The sequence below is a fragment of the Oncorhynchus nerka genome, linkage group LG9b (assembly GCF_034236695.1).
Source record: "Oncorhynchus nerka isolate Pitt River linkage group LG9b, Oner_Uvic_2.0, whole genome shotgun sequence".
Taxonomy (NCBI): domain Eukaryota; kingdom Metazoa; phylum Chordata; class Actinopteri; order Salmoniformes; family Salmonidae; genus Oncorhynchus; species Oncorhynchus nerka.
The window spans coordinates 41,731,150-41,754,565 of record NC_088424.1 but is presented as its reverse complement, the minus strand read 5'-3'; the positions used below and the strand labels follow the sequence as shown (position 1 = coordinate 41,754,565).

At 49.2% G+C, this 23,416-nt stretch overlaps 1 protein-coding gene across 1 annotated transcript in view; it reads right to left on the bottom strand.

Annotated features, from left to right (window-relative positions):
- Positions 1-1,764: 1,764 nt before the first annotated feature.
- Positions 1,765-23,416, bottom strand: part of lig1 (ligase I, DNA, ATP-dependent) — a 32,663-nt gene continuing 11,011 nt past the window's right edge. The window contains exons 16-27 of the mRNA XM_065013714.1: positions 22,286-22,371; positions 22,048-22,163; positions 20,868-20,963; positions 20,540-20,650; positions 18,425-18,496; positions 15,637-15,781; positions 9,549-9,631; positions 8,551-8,703; positions 6,083-6,136; positions 5,815-5,958; positions 2,709-2,801; positions 1,765-2,139 (exon numbers count right to left, since the gene is read on the bottom strand). Of these exons, the coding sequence (XP_064869786.1) occupies positions 2,065-2,139; positions 2,709-2,801; positions 5,815-5,958; positions 6,083-6,136; positions 8,551-8,703; positions 9,549-9,631; positions 15,637-15,781; positions 18,425-18,496; positions 20,540-20,650; positions 20,868-20,963; positions 22,048-22,163; positions 22,286-22,371 (1,228 nt within the window). The 3' untranslated portion in view covers positions 1,765-2,064. The remainder of the gene's footprint in view (positions 2,140-2,708; positions 2,802-5,814; positions 5,959-6,082; positions 6,137-8,550; positions 8,704-9,548; positions 9,632-15,636; positions 15,782-18,424; positions 18,497-20,539; positions 20,651-20,867; positions 20,964-22,047; positions 22,164-22,285; positions 22,372-23,416) is intronic.

Sequence of the window (23,416 nt, the reverse complement as noted above, 5' to 3'; positions counted from 1 at the left end):
GAAGAGTGGAGGCTGTTATAGCAGCAATGTTCCAACATCTAGTGGAAAGCCTCCCCAGAAGAGTGGAGGCTGTTATAGCAGCAATGTTCCAACATCTAGTGGAAAGCCTTCCCAGAAGAGTGGAGGCTGTTATAGCAGCAATGTTCCAACATCTAGTGGAAAGCCTTCCCAGAAGAGTGGAGGCTGTTATAGCAGCAATGTTCCAACATCTAGTGGAAAGCCTTCCCAGAAGAGTGGAGGCTGTTATAGCAGCAATGTTCCAACATCTAGTGGAAAGTCTTCCCAGACGAGTGGAGGCTGTTATAGCAGCAATGTTCCAACATCTAGTGGAAAGCCTCCCCAGAAGAGTGGAGGCTGTTATAGCAGCAATGTTCCAACATCTAGTGGAAAGCCTCCCCAGAAGAGTGGAGGCTGTTATAGCAGCAATGTTCCAACATCTAGTGGAAAGCCTTCCCAGAAGAGTGGAGGCTGTTATAGCAGCAATGTTCCAACATCTAGTGGAAAGCCTCCCCAGAAGAGTGGAGGCTGTTATAGCAGCAATGTTCCAACATCTAGTGGAAAGCCTTCCCAGAAGAGTGGAGGCTGTTATAGCAGCAATATTCCAACATCTTGTGGAAGGCCTTCCCAGAAGAGTGGAGGCTGTTATAGCAGCAAAAGGGGGGGGCAATTCCATATTAATGCCCATGATTGAAATTAGATGTTGGATGAGCAGGTGTCCACATACTTTTGGTCATATAGTGTACATAGTAGACTCATAGGGCTCAGTTTAAAAGTAGTGCACTATGTAGGGAGTATGGTGCCAAATACATTAAACCAAGTAGTGCACTATAATGGGGTGCAATTTGGGACACAACCGTATGGTAATGAAGCTGTGAGTGAGAGGTACTGAGGGTACAGAGCTTTTTGTTTACTCCTGTGGACTCTATTCAAGTCACTATGTACTGCAAATATTAAGTTCCATTCAACTCCTCATTACACTGGCTGGCACACAGGACAACAAAGGGAACAAAGTGGTATTCACTCACTGCCTGAATTATAAAACCTTAGAAGACATTAAAAGGATAAAGGGAAAAGGGGGGGATACCTAGTCAGTTGTACACAGAAGGCCTTCAGGCTCATACATGCTGAGAACAAGTTATAACCTAGTCAGTTGTACACAGAAGGCCTTCAGGCTCATTCATACTAAGAACAAGTTATAACCTAGTCAGTTGTACACAGAAGGCCTTCAGGCTCATTCATACTAAGAACAAGTTATAACCTAGTCAGTTGTACACAGAAGGCCTTCAGGCTCATTCATACTAAGAACAAGTTATAACCTAGTCAATTGTACACAGAAGGCCTTCAGGCTCATACATGCTAAGAACAAGTTATAACCTAGTCAGTTGTACACAGAAGGCCTTCAGGCTCATACATGCTAAGAACAAGTTATAACCTAGTCAGTTGTACACGGAAGGCCTTCAGGCTCATACATGCTAAGAACAAGTTATAACCTAGTCAGTTGTACGCGGAAGGCCTTCAGGCTCATACATGCTAAGAACAAGTTATAACCTAGTCAGTTGTACGCGGAAGGCCTTCAGGCTCATACATGCTGAGAACAAGTTATAAAGCCTACCTGCAAGTTTCAAGTAAAGCGCTACCTAAATATGCATCGTAACAATCTGAATGATGGAAGTCATCAATAGTCTAGATGTTGTTTTTTTGACTGCATATGTTGAGAAAAACATGTTTAGTGGCTAAAATGAGCACACACACACACACACACAATTATAAAATTAGCAAAAGCCTTTATTCACATACATCACGGTGATTTGACAACTGTACTTTATACTGGTGTGAATACGATCCCCCCACAAAATCAGGTACAACAACAAACTGTTTAACGTCATAACATTGGCAAAGCCTATATATCTAGCAACACAGCTGTTCACAGGGTCTTCACTTTCATTTTTGCATTGGCAGAGCCTTATTCGGGTTCATCATTTAAAAAAACAATAATAATTATGTACACATTGAGGTTTCACCCGAGTTATTGGCGACTGGGCGGGCAGCTGATCGGGTCAGAGGTCAGTAGTAGTCCTCGAGGTCAGCTTTGTCACCCTGATTCTGAACAACCTGCTGCTTCATGTATAAATCAGCAATCTAAAAAAAACAGAAAAATAGAACGACAGAAATCAGTGACTTGATTTCAGAGAGAAAAAGAAACGGTTCTGAGGGAGACGTTAAGATACAGAGAAGGAGAGGTGGAGAAAAGAGCAAACAAATACATCTCCCCTTGATTCCTTGCATCCTCTCCCCTTGATTCCTTCTCAAAACTCACTGGAGAAGGTCCAGGGGGAGGGACCTTGGATATTCAGAAGGTCCAGGGGGGCCTTGGACATTCAGAAGGTCCAGGGGAGGGACCTTGGATATTCAGAAGGTCCAGGGGGAGGGACCTTGGACATTCAGAAGGTCCAGGGGGGCCTTGGACATTCAGAAGGTCCAGGGGGAGGGACCTTGGATATTCAGAAGGTCCAGGGGGAGGGACCTTGGACATTCAGAAGGTCCAGGGGGAGGGACCTTGGACATTCAGAAGGTCCAGGGGGAGGGACCTTGGACATTCAGAAGGTCCAAGGGGCGGGACCTTGGACATTCTCCTCCAATACAGTTGAGCAGGAGGAGAGAAGAAAGGACGCGATGTGCAACAAGACAACTCCAGTGTCTCAACGTACCTGTCCCCCTGAAGTGGCCTCCTCCGGCTTCTTATCATCTCTGATCCTCAGGAAGCGTGGGAACCGAAGAGAGATGCCCTTCTCTGGGTCACACTGGGAAACAGAAGAGAAAATACACATGAATCATCGGCAACACTGTATTTGGCTAGTCCCAAATTGTTTTGTAGACTGTCAACAACATTTCAACTAACTATACTCAGACCATAACCCTAGCAAACGGTTGAAGCCATTCTCTGGGTCACAAAGAGAGAAGATACGAGGACCATAACCCTAGCAAACGGTTGAAGCCATTCTCTGGGTCACAAAGAGAGAAGATACGAGGACCATAACCCTAGCAAACGGTTGAAGCCATTCTCTGGGTCACAAAGAGAGAAGATACGAGGACCATAACCCTAGCAAACGGTTGAAGCCATTCTCTGGGTCACAAAGAGAGAAGATACGAGGACCATAACCCTAGCAAACGGTTGAAGCCATTCTCTGGGTCACAAAGAGAGAAGATACGAGGACCATAACCTAGCAAACGGTTGAAGCCATTCTCTGGGTCACAAAGAGAGAAGATACGAGGACCATAACCCTAGCAAACGGTTGAAGCCATTCTCTGGGTCACAAAGAGAGAAGATACGAGGACCATAACCCTAGCAAACGGTTGAAGCCATTCTCTGGGTCACAAAGAGAGAAGATACGAGGACCATAACCCTAGCAAACGGTTGAAGCCATTCTCTGGGTCACAAAGAGAGAAGATACGAGGACCATAACCCTAGCAAACGGTTGAAGCCATTCTCTGGGTCACAAAGAGAGAAGATACGAGGACCATAACCCTAGCAAACGGTTGAAGCCATTCTCTGGGTCACAAAGAGAGAAGATACGAGGACCATAACCCTAGCAAACGGTTGAAGCCATTCTCTGGGTCACAAAGAGAGAAGATACGAGGACCATAACCCTAGCAAACGGTTGAAGCCATTCTCTGGGTCACAAAGAGAGAAGATACGAGGACCATAACCCTAGCAAACGGTTGAAGCCATTCTCTGGGTCACAAAGAGAGAAGATACGAGGACCATAACCCTAGCAAACGGTTGAAGCCATTCTCTGGGTCACAAAGAGAGAAGATACGAGGACCATAACCCTAACAAACGGTTGAAGCCATTCTCTGGGTCACAAAGAGAGAAGATACGAGGACCATAACCCTAGCAAACGGTTGAAGCCATTCTCTGGGTCACAAAGAGAGAAGATACGAGGACCATAACCCTAGCAAACGGTTGAAGCCATTCTCTGGGTCACAAAGAGAGAAGATACGAGGACCATAACCCTAGCAAACGGTTGAAGCCATTCTCTGGGTCACAAAGAGAGAAGATACGAGGACCATAACCCTAGCAAACGGTTGAAGCCATTCTCTGGGTCACAAAGAGAGAAGATACGAGGACCAGAGAAAATGCATTAAAACAAGACTCTCTCAGCGAGTGCAGGTTTGACCTGCTAAATGAACATTACAGCAAAACCCTCTCAGTGAGTGCAGGTTTGACCTGCTAAATGAACATTACAGCAAAACTCTCTCAGCGAGTGCAGGTTTGACCTGCTAAATGAACATTACAACAAGACCCTCTCAGTGAGTGCAGGTTTGACCTGCTAAATGAACATTACAACAAGACCCTCTCAGTGAGTGCAGGTTTGACCTGCTAAATGAACATTACAACAAGACCCTCTCAGTGAGTGCAGGTTTGACCTGCTAAATGAACATTACAACAAGACCCTCTCAGTGAGTGCAGGTTTGACCTGCTAAATGAACATTACAGCAAAACCCTCTCAGTGAGTGCAGGTTTGACCTGCTAAATGAACATTACAACAAGACCCTCTCAGTAAGTGCAGGTTTGACCTGCTAAATGAACATTACAACAAAACCCTCTCAGTAAGTGCAGGTTTGACCTGCTAAATGAACATTACAACAAGACCCTCTCAGTGAGTGCAGGTTTGACCTGCTAAATGAACATTACAACAAGACCCTCTCAGTGAGTGCAGGTTTGACCTGCTAAATGAACATTACAACAAGACCCTCTCAGTGAGTGCTGGTTTGACCTGCTAAATGAACATTACAACAAGACCCTCTCAGTGAGTGCTGGTTTGACCTGCTAAATGAACATTACAACAAGACCCTCTCAGTGAGTGCAGGTTTGACCAGCTAAATGAACATTAAAACAAAACCCTCTCAGTGAGTGCAGGTTTCCCTTTCCCAGTTGATGCATTACTTACAAAGCACCCTCTGTCCCAAATGGCACCCTCTTCCCTATGTAGTACACTACCCATAAGGCTCTGATCAAACGTTATTCACTATATAGGAAATAGAGGGCCATTTGGGACACACAGCCCTTGTATAAATCACAGATTAGGGCCCGTATCGACAAAGAGCTTCAGAGCAGGAGTGCTGATATGAATAGGATTTATGGACAGCAGCACCGCTACTCATACTCTGGCCCTGAGATTTATTTTAACATTTATTTAAGTCAGTTAAGAACAAATTCTTATGTACAATGACGGCCTACCCCAGCTAAACCCGAACCTGGACGACGCTGAGCCAATTGTGCGCCGCCCTATGGGACTCCCAATCACGGCCGATTGTGATACAGCCTGGAATCGAACCAGGGTCTGTAGTGACGCCTCTAACACTGAGATGCAGTACCTTAGACCGCGGAGCCCCTCGGGAGATATAGCCTAAATATTGGACCTAGGCCTATATGAGTGTGCATTTAAGTTGTGGGTAACATGGGTTGGGTTCATGGTAAGTCTATTAAATAATATCCTTCCCAGAGGAAAGCAACAAGAGCCATGATCTCGCAAGAAATTTGGGGGAACAGTTTGTTTTAGATTTGCAGAGTGGATTAATGAGGAAGAGTGTGTGGCGGTTACATCCCTTTCAGTTCTCAGATCAAATTGCTTTGAATCGAATGAATAATTTCCAAATGACTTTGGTTGTGTCCCAAATGGCACCCTATTCCCTATATAGTGAACTACTTTATTGGGACCTGATCAAAAGTAGTGCACTACAAAAGGAATAGGGACAGTCTTTATATTATTAGTATTGATGTGCCAGTGGACAAACAAGAGTGGTACTAACCAATCCCATGCCAGCCTTGTAGATCGGCGACAGCGATAGGTCAGCACACTTCACTTCCCATACTTGCACTGCATCGAGCCACAAGTCGGGCTCAGTTGATTGGTCCACACGGTAATAGGGGCGGGGCTTTGGCAAAATATGCTCCTGGAAAAAGACAATGGCTTCATAGTTAATTGGATCTAAAGACTTTTGGCAACTTTGCAACAGAAACTCCGGGCTTCGCTTCACAAAATGAGAATAGAACACAGCAATGGTCTCTGTCTTGTACCTTTAAGAATGTGTAATGTTGCTCCAAATCTTCATCCTTGAAACCTGTCCCAATCTGCAAAGACAAAAGAACCAGAAAGACACATTCCCCTGCGGTAAACCAGACGAGACCTTTTAGCAGAGTAGAATAACACAACTGACAGAATACCCTGTGTTAAATGCCTTTAGCCTAATTGGCCCGAGGAGCGGTCACCTTTCAAAACAGACAGACCAGCAGAGACAAAGTGGACAAAAGTAACCTCGCAGGCAGACAGGTACACACACACACATAACCCCCCCTCTCACACACACACAGAACCCCCCCTCCTCTCACACACACACAGAACCCCCTCCTCACACACACACAGAACCCCCTCCTCACACACACACAGAACCCCCTCCTCACACACACACATAAACCCCCCGCCTCTCACACACACACACAGAACCCCCTCTCACACACACACACAGAACCCCTCCTCTCACACACACACAGAACCCCCCCTCCTCACACACACACAGAACCCCCTCCTCACACACACACACACACACATAACACCCCCTCTCACACACAGAAACCCCCTCCTCACACACACACACATATAACCCCCCTCACACACACACACATATAACCCCCTCACACACACACACATAACCCCCTCACACACAGAACCCCCCTCACACACACACACAGAACCCCCTCCTCTCACACACACACAGAACCCCCTCCTCTCACACACAGAACCCCCTCCTCTCACACACACAACCCCCCATCTCACACACACACAGAAACCCACCTCCTCACACACACACAGACAGAAACCCCCTCCTCACACACACACAGAAACCCCCTCCTCACACACACAGAAACCCCCTCACACACACACAGAACCCCCTCACACACACAGAACCCCCCTCCTCTCACACACACACAGAACCCCCTCCTCACACACACACAGAACCCCCTCCTCACACACACACAGAACCCCCCTCACACACACACACAGAACCCCCCTCACACAGAACCCCCCTCACACACACAGAACCCCCTCCTCTCACACACACAGAACCCCCTCCTCTCACACACACACAGAACCCCCTCCTCTCACACACAGAAACCCCTCCTCACACACACACACACACACAGAACCCCCTCACACACAGAACCCCCTCTCACACACACACAGAACCCCCTCCTCTCACACACACAGAACCCACCCCTCCTCTCACACACACAACCCCCTCTCACACACACACAGAAACCCCCTCCTCACACACACACAGAAACCCCCTCACACAGAACCCCCTCTCACACACACACAGAACCCCCTCCTCTCACACACAGAACCCCCTCTCACACACACACAGAACCCCCCTCCTCTCACACACACACAGAACCCCCTCCTCACACACACACAGAACCCCCTCCTCACACACACACAGAACCCCCCCTCACACACACACACATAACACCCCCTCTCACACACAGAAACCCCCCTCCTCACACACACACACACACACATAACCCCCCTCACACACACACAGAACCCCCCTCACACACAGAACCCCCTCACACACAGAACCCCCTCCTCTCACACACACACAGAACCCCCTCCTCTCACACACACAGAACCCCCTCCTCTCACACACACACAAACCCCCCCTCACACACACACACAGAAACCCCCTCCTCACACACACACACACAGAAACCCCCTCACACACACACACAGAAACCCCCTCCTCACACACACACACAGAAACCCCCTCCACACACACACACACAGAAACCCCCTCCTCACACACACACATAACCCCCTCTCACACACACAGAACCCCCTCTCACACACAGAACCCCCTCTCACACACAGAACCTCCCCCTCTCACACACACAGAACCCCCTCTCTCACACACAGAACCCCCCCCCTCTCTCTCACACACAGAACCCCCTCTCGCTCACACACACACACACAGAACCCCCTCCTCACACACACACAGAACCCCCCTCCCCACACACACAGAACCCCCTCTCACACACAGAAACCCCTCTCACACGCACACAGAAACCCCCCTCTCTCACACACACACAGAGACAGAACCCCCCTCTCACACACACAGAACCCCCCTCTCACACACACAGAACCCCCCACACACAGACCCCCCACACACACAGAAACCCCCTCTCACACACACACACAGAAACCCCCTCACACACACACACAGAAACCCCCTCACACACACACAGAAACCCCTCCTCACACACAGAAACCCCCTCACACACAGAAACCCCCTCACACACAGAAACCCCCCTCACACACACACACAGAAACCCCCTCACACACACACACACAGAAACCCACCCCTCACACACACACAGAACCCCCCTCACACACACACAGAACCCCCTCTCACACACACACAGAAACCCCTCTCACACACACACAGAAACCCCCTCACACACACACACACAGAAACCCCTCTCACACTGACCTTGCAGACGGACTGGAACTCTTCATTGTCCTCATCGTAGCAGGCGAGCAGAAAGCCTCCGTAGGTCCCTGCTCTCTTGCCCTTCCCCAGATAGGCTCCGATCACACAAAGATCCATCGTGTCCCCCACGCCATCCAGATAATCCTTCTTCAGCTAGACAGAGAGATGGGGAGGATTATTAGACAAACCTATAAGAACTTATTGTGTTTGCGTGCACATGTGTAGTGCAGGGTTCTCGCCAAAGAATGTAAGAGGAGCTGCGCCACCTTGTGGCCTGGCTGCGCCACTATATATATATATATATATATAGAGATATATATATATATATATATATATATATATATATATACACACACAGTACCAGTCAAACGTTTGGACACACCTACTCATTCAAGGGTTTTTATTTATTTTTTACTATTTTCTACATTGAAGAATAATAGTGAAGACATCAAAAACTAATGCTAACCCAATTGAGATGGTTTGGGATGTGTTGGACTGCAGAGTGAAGGAAAAGCAGCCAACAAGTGTTCAGCATATTTTGGGAAAGCATTCCAGGTGAATACCTCATGAAGCTGGTTGAGAGAATGGCAAAGGGTGGCTATATCTCAAATACATTTAGATTTGTTTAACACATTTTTGGTTAGTACATGATTCCATGTGTTATTTAATAGTTTTGATTTCTTCACTATTATTCTACAATGTAGAAAATAGTACAAATAAAGAAAAACCCTTGAATGAGTAGGTGTCCAAACATTTGACTGGTACTGTACATTATGTATATATGCATGTAAATATTCATGTACATATAAATAAAAAAAGCAAATATTTATTTTTACTTTGTTATATAGAAGGCACTTTTTAGTTCTAGCAAGAAATGTCAGTTAACGATGTTAAAAACCGCAAAACTCTCAGTCTTAAGGGGGAGGCTGCCCCTGTCCGGGCACACCCCCCCCAGCACCTTGTTAAATCCTGGGGAGAACCCTGTGGTGTGTCTGTACCTTGAGCCAGTTGTGAGAGCGCTTGGCGATTTCATACGTGGCATCTTTCTCCAGAGTCTTCACCATGAGTCCCTCACAGGAGTCTGATGAACCCAGAATTACATACAGAAACAACATTTACAGTGCGTCCCAAATTTAATTTAAAAACAGGAAATGGCAAACGATTCCCTATATAGTGCACTACTTTTGACGAGGGCCCATAGAAACATAACACTTAATGTCCCCCAAATGGCAGTCAATTCCCCATCGTCCTCAGAGAGCGCGTCGATTCACCATCGTCCTCAGATAGCGCGTCGATTCACCATCGTCCTCAGATAGCGTGTCGATTCCCCATCGTCCTCAGATAGCGTGTCGATTCACCATCGTCCTCAGTCAGATAGCGCGTCGATTCACCATCGTCCTCAGATAGCGTGTCGATTCCCCATCGTCCTCAGATAGCGCGTCGATTCACCATCGTCCTCAGTCAGATAGCGTGTCGATTCCCCATCGTCCTCAGAGAGCGTGTCGATTCACCATCGTCCTCAGTCAGATAGCGCGTCGATTCACCATCGTCCTCAGTCAGATAGCGTGTCGATTCACCATCGTCCTCAGCGAGCGTGTCGATTCACTATCGTCCTCAGATAGTGCGTCGATTCACCATCGTCCTCAGATAGTGCGTCGATTCACCATCGTCCTCAGTCAGATAGCGCGTCGATTCACCATCGTCCTCAGTCAGATAGCGCGTCGATTCACCATCGTCCTCAGTCAGATAGCGGGTCGATTCACCATCGTCCTCAGTCAGATAGCGTGTCGATTCACCATCGTCCTCAGAGAGCGTGTCGATTCCCCATCGTCCTCAGTCAGATAGCGTGTCGATTCACCATCGTCCTCAGATAGCGCGTCGATTCACCATCGTCCTCAGTCAGATAGCGTGTCGATTCCCCATCGTCCTCAGAGAGCGTGTCGATTCCCCATCGTCCTCAGAGAGCGTGTCGATTCCCCATCGTCCTCAGAGAGCGTGTCGATTCCCCATCGTCCTCAGAGAGCGTGTCGATTCCCCATCGTCCTCAGAGAGCGTGTCGATTCCCCATCGTCCTCAGTCAGATAGCGTGTCGATTCACCATCGTCCTCAGATAGCGCGTCGATTCACCATCGTCCTCAGTCAGATAGCGTGTCGATTCCCCATCGTCCTCAGAGAGCGTGTCGATTCCCCATCGTCCTCAGAGAGCGTGTCGATTCCCCATCGTCCTCAGTCAGATAGCGTGTCGATTCACCATCGTCCTCAGATAGCGCGTCGATTCACCATCGTCCTCAGTCAGATAGCGTGTCGATTCCCCATCGTCCTCAGAGAGCGTGTCGATTCCCCATCGCCCTCAGTCAGAGAGCGTGTCGATTCCCCATCGTCCTCAGTCAGAGAGCGTGTCGATTCCCCATCGTCCTCAGTCAGATAGCGTGTCGATTCGCCATCGTCCTCAGAGAGCGTGTCGATTCCCCATCGTCCTCAGAGAGCGTGTCGATTCCCCATCGTCCTCAGATAGCGTGTCGATTCCCCATCGTCCTCAGTCAGATAGCGTGTCGATTCACCATCGTCCTCAGAGAGCGTGTCGATTCACCATCGTCCTCAGTCAGATAGCGTGTCGATTCCCCATCGTCCTCAGAGAGCGTGTCGATTCCCCATCGCCCTCAGTCAGAGAGCGTGTCGATTCCCCATCGTCCTCAGTCAGAGAGCGTGTCGATTCCCCATCGTCCTCAGTCAGAGAGCGTGTCGATTCGCCATCGTCCTCAGAGAGCGTGTCGATTCCCCATCGTCCTCAGATAGCGTGTCGATTCCCCATCGTCCTCAGAGAGCGTGTCGATTCCCCATCGTCCTCAGTCAGATAGCGTGTCGATTCACCATCGTCCTCAGAGAGCGTGTCGATTCACCATCGTCCTCAGTCAGATAGCGTGTCGATTCCCCATCGTCCTCAGTCAGATAGCGTGTCGATTCCCCATCGTCCTCAGAGAGCGTGTCGATTCACCACCGTCCTCAGAGAGCGTGTCGATTCCCCATCGTCCTCAGAGAGCGCGTCGATTCACCATCGTCCTCAGTCAGATAGCGTGTCGATTCCCCATCGTCCTCAGAGAGCGTGTCGATTCCCCATCGCCCTCAGTCAGAGAGCGTGTCGATTCCCCATCGTCCTCAGTCAGAGAGCGTGTCGATTCCCCATCGTCCTCAGTCAGAGAGCGTGTCGATTCGCCATCGTCCTCAGAGAGCGTGTCGATTCCCCATCGTCCTCAGATAGCGTGTCGATTCCCCATCGTCCTCAGAGAGCGTGTCGATTCCCCATCGTCCTCAGTCAGATAGCGTGTCGATTCACCATCGTCCTCAGAGAGCGTGTCGATTCACCATCGTCCTCAGTCAGATAGCGTGTCGATTCCCCATCGTCCTCAGTCAGATAGCGTGTCGATTCCCCATCGTCCTCAGAGAGCGTGTCGATTCACCACCGTCCTCAGAGAGCGTGTCGATTCCCCATCGTCCTCAGAGAGCGCGTCGATTCCCCATCGTCCTCAGAGAGCGCGTCGATTCCCCATCGTCCTCAGAGAGCGTGTCGATTCCCCATCGTCCTCAGAGAGCGTGTCGATTCCCCATCGTCCTCAGAGAGCGCGTCGATTCACCATCGTCCTCAGATAGCGCGTCGATTCACCATCGTCCTCAGATAGCGCGTCGATTCCCCATCGTCCTCAGTCAGATAGCGTGTCGATTCCCCATCGTCCTCAGATAGCGTGTCGATTCACCATCGTCCTCAGATAGCGTGTCGATTCCCCATCGTCCTCAGTCAGATAGCGTGTCGATTCCCCATCGTCCTCAGTCAGATAGCGTGTCGATTTCCCATCGTCCTCAGTCAGATAGCGTGTCGATTTCCCATCGTCCTCAGAGAGCGGGTCAATTCCCCATCGTCCTAAGTAAGATAGCGTGTCGATTCTGCCGGCACTGATCTGTCTCGTATCTCGCAAGGGTGATGGGATAATTCAGCTACAATGTGTCGTCGAACATTTAAAAAAAATACTACCTAGGTGACATCGTCTGCTGAACACAATTTCTGCCTGAAAACAGTCTGAATGAACGTAAGCAAAAACAATACATCTGTCAATGATGTTGTTGGTGAGGAAGTCATAGTCGCTCCATTTTACATCTAGCGGAGACCGTTTGTGCATCTCTGAAGTTTGACAATGGGCACGGAAGCGGTCATAAAATGTCCAACATTAGCTTGCTGAACCAGTCCCTGAAACGATGCTGCTAACCAACCAAGCCTATACCTAGTAATACACACACACACACTGAATGCTTCCAACAACAGCTAGCTTAGCAAGCTACTTTAGTAGTGCTGACGCTCACATGATGAGTTTTCATGAAGCAGCTGTTGGTCGCTGCAGTCGCCTCCCAAGACAGCTGCTATGCTCAGCTGACCCAACCATACAGAGTAACGTTAGCGATCGCAGGGGAAACACAGTCCCTCTTAACTTTGGGGCTGCAAGTCTAACTTTTTTTAAATGTAAATTTTACCCCCTTTTCTCTCCAATTTTGTGGTATCTTGTTACTATCTTGTCTCATCGCTACAACTCCCGTACGGGCTCGGGAGAGACGAAGGTCAAAAGCCATGCGTCCTCTGATACACACCCAACCTGCTTCTTAACACAGCGCGCATCCAACCCGGAAGCCAGCCGCACCAATGTGTCGAAGGAAACACCGTGCACCTGGCGACCTGGTTAGCGTGCACTGCGCCCGTCCCGCCACAGGAGTCGCTAGTGCGCAATAAGACAAGCATATCCCTACCGGCCAAACCCTCCCTAACAAGGACGACACTAGGCCAATTGTGAGTCGCCCCATGGACCTCCCGGCTGCGACAGAGCCTGGGCTCGAACCCAGAGTCTCTGGTAGCACAGCTGGCGCTGCAGTGAAGACTTCTTGACCACTGCGCCACCCGGGAGGCCCAACTTTAGGGTCATTTAAACAAGCTTTAAAAATGTCAGTAAAGGTAGAGCTAGCTAGCTCACCACGTCAGTACGACAGCTAGCTAGCTAGCTCACCACGTCAGTACGACAGCTAGCTAGCTAGCTCACCACGTCAGTACGACAGCTAGCTAGCTAGCTCACCACGTCAGTACGACAGCTAGCTAGCTAGCTCACCACGTCAGTACGACAGCTAGCTAGCTAGCTCACCACGTCAGTACGACAGCTAGCTCACCACGTCAGTACGACAGCTAGCTAGCTAGCTCACCACGTCAGTACGACAGCTAGCTCACCACGTCAGTACGACAGCTAGCTAGCTAGCTCACCACGTCAGTACGACAGCTAGCTAGCTAGCTCACCACGTCAGTACGACAGCTAGCTCACCACGTCAGTACGACAGCTAGCTAGCTAGCTCACCACGTCAGTACGACAGCTAGCTCACCACGTCAGTACGACAGCTAGCTAGCTAGCTCACCACGTCAGTACGACAGCTAGCTCACCACGTCAGTACGACAGCTAGCTAGCTAGCTAGCTCACCACGTCAGTACGACAGCTAGCTAGCTAGCTCACCACGTCAGTACGACAGCTAGCTAGCTAGCTCACCACGTCAGTACGACAGCTAGCTAGCTAGCTCACCACGTCAGTACGACAGCTAGCTAGCTAGCTCACCACGTCAGTACGACAGCTAGCTAGCTCACCACGTCAGTACGACAGCTAGCTAGCTAGCTCGCTCACCACGTCAGTACGACAGCTAGCTAGCTAGCTCGCTCACCACGTCAGTACGACAGCTAGCTAGCTAGCTCACCACGTCAGTACGACAGCTAGCTAGCTAGCTCACCACGTCAGTACGACAGCTAGTTAGAACAGCTAAGCTGCTGATTAAAGTCACTGCACTGGAGGCCGACATCTTTGCAACATTTTTGCAGGATATAGTTTGAGAAAATTAATCAGTCACAATATTTGTATTACTTTAGCTTGTTATTCTACTGATATCATGGTAAGTCATACAAGAGCGCGTTGATATAACATTTTAGGAACAGTTTCTACTTTTGAATGGCGGATGCTCGGGAATCCCAACATTTTAAGATGAGTTCGATGTCCTACAAGACAGATTGATTGAGGGATGAGCGTTGCGTAGGAGTGACGCCATCTGACGTAAGACAACGACAATTCCCTTTCTGCCTCAAATTAGTCCTTCTGGAATGTTCTTGGTAAAACCTTCGCTGTACAGTGCACAGCTTTATTTGTCTTTTTTTCCTCAAAATTGTATATATATTCTTTAAATAAAGAAGTGGGGCAGTTCCACTCCTCACATATGTTTTGTTTATCGTACAGGAGAGAGAGAGAGCTAGAGAGGAAAGACAAAGGGGGCTGAAATAGCAGTGGGCTGGGAGGGGGCTGAAATAGCAGTGGGCTGGGAGGGGGCTGAAATAGCAGTGGGCTGGATGGGGGCTGAAATAGCAGTGGGCTGGATGGGGGCTGAAATAGCAGTGGGCTGGATGGGGGCTGAAATAGCAGTGGGCTGGATGGGGGCTGAAATAGCAGTGGGCTGGGAGGGGGCTGAAATAGCAGTGGGGCTGGGAGGGGGCTGAAATAGCAGTGGGCTGGGAGGGGGCTGAAATAGCAGTGGGCTGGAAGGGGGCTGAAATAGCAGTGGGCTGGGAGGGGGCTGAAATAGCAGTGGGCTGGGAGGGGGCTGAAATAGCAGTGGGCTGGGAGGGGGCTGAAATAGCAGTGGGCTGGATGGTGGCTGAAATAGCAGTGGGCTGGATGGGGGCTGAAATAGCAGTGGGCTGGATGGGGGCTGAAATAGCAGTGGGCTGGATGGTGGTCTCTGCTGCAGCACTACACATGATCCAAGAGGAAGCGGCTTAGAATGCTACACCATCCCCGGCAAAAACAGCGCATGACCTTTGACCAGGGACCATAAAGAGCGCTCTGGTCTAAAGTAGTGCACTATATAGGGAATAGGGTGTCATTTAGGACACAGCCTAAGACATGAATAAACAAGTCAAGGACAGAAGGAGATCACAGAAGACAAGAGTGACCTCACAAACAAACACAGTGAACAGACTGCTCACACACACGGTATAAAAAAACACAGACTCATCCCACAAACCTCGAACCGATTGCTCCAGGAACTCAGCTATGACGTCTGTGTTGTCTGAGTCGATGGCGCGGGCGAACACAAACTCTCCCTCCTTCTCCTGGAAGCTTTTCTTCAACAGAGCCCTGCGACATGACAAGGGCTGCTTCACTAGAGACTGACACACCCACAGAGAAACCCAGAGAGAGCGAGACCACATTAGAGACATATTTTCCACAGATCCACAAAGAATTTGAAAACAAATCAAACATTGATAAACTCCCATATCCATGAGGCAAAAAACTGCAGTGTCAAGACTTCGAATAGGACAACCAGTGGAGCACAAACAACGTAAATATACCCAGAGAGAGACCCAGAGAGAGAAAGAGACCCAGAGAGAGACACCCAGAGCGAGAGAGAAAGAGACCCAGAGAGAGAGACCCAGAGCGAGAGAGACCCAGAGAGACCCAGAGAGAGAAAGAGACCCAGAGAGAGAAAGAGACCCAGAGAGAGAGAGAGAGACCCAGAGAGAGAAAGAGAGACCCAGAGAGAGAAAGAGAGACCCAGAGAGAGAAAGAGAGACCCAGAGAGAGAAAGAGACCCAGAGAGAGAGAGAGAGACCCAGAGAGAGAGAGAGAGAGACCCAGAGAGAGAGAGAGAGACCCAGAGAGAGAGAGAGAGACCCAGAGAGAGAGAGACCCAGAGAGAGAGAGAGAGACCCAGAGAGAGAGAGAGAGACCCAGAGAGAGAGAGAGACCCAGAGAGAGAGAGAGACCCAGAGAGAGAGAGAGACCCAGAGAGAGAGAGAGACCCAGAGAGAGAGAGAGACCCAGAGAGAGAGAGAGACCCAGAGAGAGAAAGAGACCCAGAGAGAGAGAGAGAGAGACCCAGAGAGAGAGAGAGATCAAGAGAGAGAGAGAGACCCAGAGAGAGAGAGAGACCCAGAGAGAGAGAGAGAGAGACCCAGAGAGAGAGAGAGAGAGAGAGACCAAGAGAGAGAGAGAGAGAGACCAAGAGAGAGAGAGAGAGAGAGACCCAGAGAGAGAAAGAGACCCAGAGAGAGAAAGAGACCCAGAGAGAGAAAGAGACCCAGAGAGAGAAAGAGACCCAGAGAGAGAAAGAGACCCAGAGAGAGAGAGAGACCCAGAGAGAGAAAGAGACCCAGAGAGAGAAAGAGACCCAGGAAGAGAAAGAGACCCAGAGAGAGAGAGACCCAGGAAGAGAAAGAGACCCAGAGAGAGAAAGAGACCCAGAGAGAGAGAGAGACCCAGAGAGAGAGAGAGACCCAGAGAGAGAGAGAGAGAGACCCAGAGAGAGAGAAAGAGACCCAGAGAGAGAGAAAGAGACCCAGAGAGAGAGAGAGAGAGAGAGACCCAGAGAGAGAAAGAGACCCAGAGAGAGACCCAGAGAGAGACCCAGAGAGAGACCCAGAGAGAGAGAGAGACCCAGAGAGAGAGAGAGACCCAGAGAGAGAGAGAGACCCAGAGAGAGAGAGAGACCCAGAGAGAGAGAGAGACCCAGAGAGAGAGAGAGACCCAGAGAGAGAGAGAGAGACCCAGAGAGAGAGAGAGAGACCCAGAGAGAGAAAGAGACCCAGAGAGAGAGAGAGAGACCCAGAGAGAGAGACCCAGAGAGAGACCAAGAGAGAGAGAGAGAGACCAAGAGAGAGAGAGAGAGACCCAGAGAGAGAGAGAGACCCAGAGAGAGAGAGAGACCCAGAGAGAGAGAGAGACCCAGAGAGAGAGAGAGAGAGACCCAGAGAGAGAGACCCAGAGAGAGAGAGAGAGACCCAGAGACCGAGAGAGAGACCCAGAGACCGAGAGAGAGAGACCCAGAGAGAGAGACCCAGAGACCGAGAGAGAGACCCAGAGAGAGAGAGAGACCCAGAGACCCAGAGAGAGAGAGAGACAGACCCAGAGAGAGAGAGAGACCCAGAGAGAGACCCAGAGAGAGACCCAGAGAGAGACCCAGAGAGAGAGAGACCCAGAGAGAGGAGACACCCAGAGAGAGAGAGCACGAGAGACACCCAGAGAGTCCTGACAAAATGTAAAAAATATAAAACAATTAGAGTGTCATTTCTCAAAATTTGAAACCCTTCTTCAAGGTTTCAAAGACCTCTCTGATGAGAGTAGGCTACCCCCCCATCCTGTTGGGGGAGGACGCAAAGAGCTGTGGATTGGCAGCGTACTACATTGCTGCCTGCCATAAAATGAGGGACAGTGTCTGACAGACCAATCAACCTGCACATGTCCTCTATGCTTATTGTTATTGTTCAATGTATGGTTATTGTTGTTACTGTTGTCCAGTTGACAATTTTGATTCTTATTATTTTCATATTGTAAATATCCAAAATAAGCTTTGGCAATATGTACATTGTTACGTCATGCCAATAAAGTAAATTGAATGTGTGTGTGAGTGAGTGAGACACACTATTACCACCAATGTTACAAACACAACAATCAATGTCTAATTAATCATTATAAACTGGGTGGTTCGAGCCCTGAATGTTGATTGGTTGAAAGCCGTGGCAATAAGGCACCTCAGGGGTTTGTGATATATGGCCAATATACCACGGCGAAGGGCTGTGTCCGGGCACTCTGTGTTGCGTTGTGCCTAAGAACAGCCCTTAGCTGTGATATATTGGCCATATACCACACCCCCTCGGGCCTTATTGCTTAAACATGCCATATGGCACCCTATTCTCTATATAGTGCACTACTCTGGGCCAGAAACCAACGGGCCCTGGTCAAAACTAGTGCACTAAATAGGAAAAAGTGTCCATGTCTAACCGACCTTATAATTCCCATTCTCATCCACTCACCTCTCCATTGAGATACAGCAGGTCGAAGGCGTACACACACACTTGGACCTTGATATCAGCTGCAGCCACGTCCTACAGAATACACAGTACAGGTCATTGATATCAGCCACGTCCTACAGAATATACAGTACAGGTCATTGATATCAGCCACGTCCTACAGAATACACAGTACAGGTCATTGATATCAGCCACGTCCTACAGAATATACAGTACAGGTCATTGATATCAGCCACGTCCTACAGAATACACAGTACAGGTCATTGATATCAGCCACGTCCTACAGAATATACAGTACAGGTCATTGATATCAGCCACGTCCTACAGAATACACAGTACAGGTCATTGATATCAGCCACGTCCTACAGAATACACAGTACAGGTCATTGATATCAGCCACGTCCTACAGAATATACAGTACAGGTCATTGATATCAGCCACGTCCTACAGAATACACAGTACAGGTCATTGATATCAGCCACGTCCTACAGAATATACAGTACAGGTCATTGATATCAGCCACGTCCTACAGAATACACAGTACAGGTCATTGATATCAGCCACGTCCTACAGAATACACAGTACAGGTCATTGATATCAGCCACGTCCTACAGAATACACAGTACAGGTCATTGATATCAGCCACGTCCTACAGAATACACAGTACAGGTCATTGATATCAGCCACGTCCTACAGAATACACAGTACAGGTCATTGATATCAGCCACGTCTTACAGAATACACAGTACAGGTCATTGATATCAGCCACGTCTTACAGAATACACAGTACAGGTCATTGATATCAGCCACGTCCTACAGAATACACAGTACAGGTCATTGATATCAGCCACGTCCTACAGAATACACAGTACAGGTCATTGATATCAGCCACGTCCTACAGAATACACAGTACAGGTCATTGATATCAGCAGCAGCCACGTCCTACAGAATACACAGTACAGGTCATTGATATCAGCCACGTCCTACAGAATACACAGTACAGGTCATTGATATCAGCCACGTCCTACAGAATACACAGTACAGGTCATTGATATCAGCCACGTCCTACAGAATACACAGTACAGGTCATTGATATCAGCCACGTCCTACAGAATACACAGTACAGGTCACTGATATCAGCCACGTCCTACAGAATATACAGTACAGGTCATTGATATCAGCAGCAGCCACGTCCTACAGAATACACAGTACAGGTCATTGATATCAGCCACGTCCTACAGAATATACAGTACAGGTCATTGATATCAGCAGCAGCCACGTCCTACAGAATACACAGTACAGGTCATTGATATCAGCCACGTCCTACAGAATATACAGTACAGGTCATTGATATCAGCCACGTCCTACAGAATACACAGTACAGGTCATTGATATCAGCCACGTCCTACAGAATATACAGTACAGGTCATTGATATCAGCAGCAGCCACGTCTTACAGGATATACAGTACAGGTCATTGATATCAGCCACGTCCTACAGAATATACAGTACAGGTCATTGATATCAGCCACGTCCTACAGAATACACAGTACAGGTCATTGATATCAGCCACGTCCTACAGAATACACAGTACAGGTCACTTAACACCATTCCTACCCAACCCCCCACCCACCTACCCCCCTTCCACCCAACCCCCACCCACCCAACCCCCCTTCCACCCAACCCCCCACCCACCCAACCATCTAACCCCCACCCACCTAACCCACCACCCACCTAACCCACCACCCACCTAACCCCCACCCACCTAACCCACCACCCACCTAACCCACCACCCATCTAACCCACCACCCAGTAAAAGATGATTCCAACCTAGATGTTTTGGTCCCAGTACTCAGTATATTGTGACAGTGAGAGTGCTCGACAGCCCCTGAGCGCTATGCCGATGGGAGAAAGCCCAACTCCCAGGAGGTCTAACCAAACCAGACAGGTCGAGGGGTTAGACAAAGCAGTCTACCCCATGATCAGAGCCTGGTAGAAAAAGGATCTACGACCACTGAGGAAACTGCCACCTGGGCTAATCAGCCATCCAGCTGTAATAAAAATGATTAGAGAAACCATGGTTACTCAGTAAGAGGACCACTCATTTCTTTCCTGTCACCTTTCTCTTCCGTGTGATGAGAACCTGGAACGGTTGGATCTGTTTCTTCTCTCTGTCCCAAGCTACTGCCTCAGTGTCCAACACACAGGATATCACAGACTCATTCTTTACCTGAGAGACACAGCGAGAGAGAGAGAGATACAGGTAATGGTATACAGTGTGCTTATGTCCATGATAAAGGGGCTAAGATGATATCAGATTGTATCCCCGAAATTGCACCCTATTCTGTATGTGGTGTACTCTGGACAAAAGTAGTGCACTATATAGGGAAAGGGCTGTCATTTGGGATGCTCATTGAGTGTGCTACTGTTGAGAGGGTCATTGTTACCGTATGAATGCGAGAGATGATGTCAGGATATTTGGTGGTATTATCCTCCTGGTTGCGACTGAAAATACGCACTTCCCCGTTCTCCAAGATATGGATCTGCACAAGACATACAATTATCAATAGCTGAACCATTCAAACCAACAACAGGCAGTGAGTTTCCTGTTGTTCGTAGAGTAGAGCTGTGTGGCTCAGTTGGTGGAGTATAACACTTTTTAAAAAACACCAGGACAGTGGGTTCAATTCCCGCAGGGGACACTCATAAGAAAATGGACGCACTACTGTCCGTTGCTTTGAATACGCATCTGCCGGCTGTCATAATATATGTTATATCAGACAGAAATGTGCAGGGTTAACCTGTAAAGGTGGAACACAAGCGCTGAGAGCCAGCTGTGTGTTAGAGCGCTATCTGGTGGCCATTTCAGGAGTCAGACAGCAGCGTTAATGGCCAAGAGGACAACACGTCACAGGGCACTCGGGAGGGCCTCACGGGGCTCTCTACAGCCTCCACTCGGGAGGGCCTCACGGGGCTCTCTACAGCCTCCATCCGGGAGGGCCTCACGGGGCTCTCTACAGCCTCCACTCGGGAGGGCATCACGGGGCTCTCTACAGCCTCCACCCGGGAGGGCCTCACGGGGCTCTCTACAGCCTCCACTCGGGAGGGCCTCACGGGGCTCTCTACAGCCTCCACCCGGGAGGGCCTCACGGGGCTCTCTACAGCCTCCACTCGGGAGGGCATCACAGGGCTCTCTACAGCCTCCACCCGGGAGGGCCTCACAGGGCTCTCTACAGCCTCCACTCGGGAGGGCATCACGGGGCTCTCTACAGCCTCCACCCGGGCCCCACGGGGCTCTCTACAGCCTCCACCCGGGAGGGCCCCACGTCCACCCGGGAGGGCCCCACGGGGCTCTCTACAGCCTCCACCCGGGAGGGCCCCACGTCCACCCGGGAGGGCCCCACGGGGCTCTCTACAGCCTCCACCCGGGAGGGCCCCACGGGGCTCTCTACAGCCTCCACCCGGGAGGGCATCACAGGGCTCTCTACAGCCTCCACTTGGGAGGGCCTCACAGCCTGAGGCACAATAGCACCATGTCTGCTTCCTAACCAGGACACACACAGATATAACAAACATGTAGCTGACATGTATAGGACACACAAAGTGAGCAACCACACACACACCTACCTGTGCTCGTTCTCCATCATACTTGTACTCGCAGGTGAAGGCGGCTTCATCAAATCTCTTCATCACCTCTCCTACACCTTTGGTGGGGTGAGCCAGCATGGGCCTCAACGGTACACCTGAGGAACAGGGGTCAGAAATGCCACACCGAAATAAACAATACACCCCCCCACACCAACAACCCTGATGGTCAGTACCATCTATGCATAAAAGGTTGTTTTTCCTTAATAATTATTATTGCCTGGAGTGAGTTTGCAGTGGTTGGGGAGTTCATCAATCCCCTCCTTCAGAATGACTGGGATGATGACATCATAGTTGGGCATCTCACTGGACGGGGCAAACAGAATAAACCCATTAAGAAAATCACATTCACACAGGCTTTGTCCCAAATGGCACCACATTCCCTACATAGTGTACGACTGACTATCCCACCGATCCTCGACTTTGGCGATGTCATCTACAACATGGCTCCCAATACTCTACTCAGCAAATTGGATGTAGTCCATCACAGTGCCATCCGTTTTGTTACCAAAGCATCTTATACCACCCACCACTGCGACCTGTATGCTCTAGTTGGCTGGCCCTCGCTACATATTAGTCGCCAGACCCACTGGCTCCAAGTCATCTATAAGTCTCTGCTAGGTAAAGCTCCACCTTATGTCAGCTCACTGGTTACGACAACAACACCCACCCGCAGCACGCGCTCCAGCAGGTATATTTCACTTATCATCCCCAAAGCCAACACCTACTTTGGCCACCTTTCCTTCCAGTTCTCTGCTGCCAGTGACTGGAACGAACTGCAAAAATCGCTGAAGCTGGAGACTTATATTTCCCTCTCTAACTTTAAACATCAGCTACCTGAGCAGCTAACCGATCGCTGCAGCTGTACATAGTCCATCTGTAAATAACCCACCCAATCTACCTACCTCATCCCCATATTGTTTTTATTTACTTTTCTGCTCTTTTGCACACCAGTATCTCTACTTACACATCATCATCTGCTCATTTATCACTCCAGTGTTAATCTGCTAAATTGTAATTACTTCGCTATTATGACCTATTTATTGCCATATCACCTCGCACCATTTGCACACACTGTATATAGACTCTTTTTTTCTCTATTGTGTTATTGACTGTACGCTTGTTTATTCCATGTGTAACTCTGTGTTGTTGTTTGTGTTGCTTTATCTTGGCCAGGTCGCAGTTGTAAATGAGAACTTGTTCTCAACTAGCCTACCTGGTTAAATAAAGGTGAAATAAAATAAACTACATTGTGCAGAACCCTATGAGCCCCGGTCAAAAGTAGTGCACTATATAGGGAATAGGGGACCACTTGGGTAATGAACTAGAGCTGTATTTAGCAGGTTTAGTA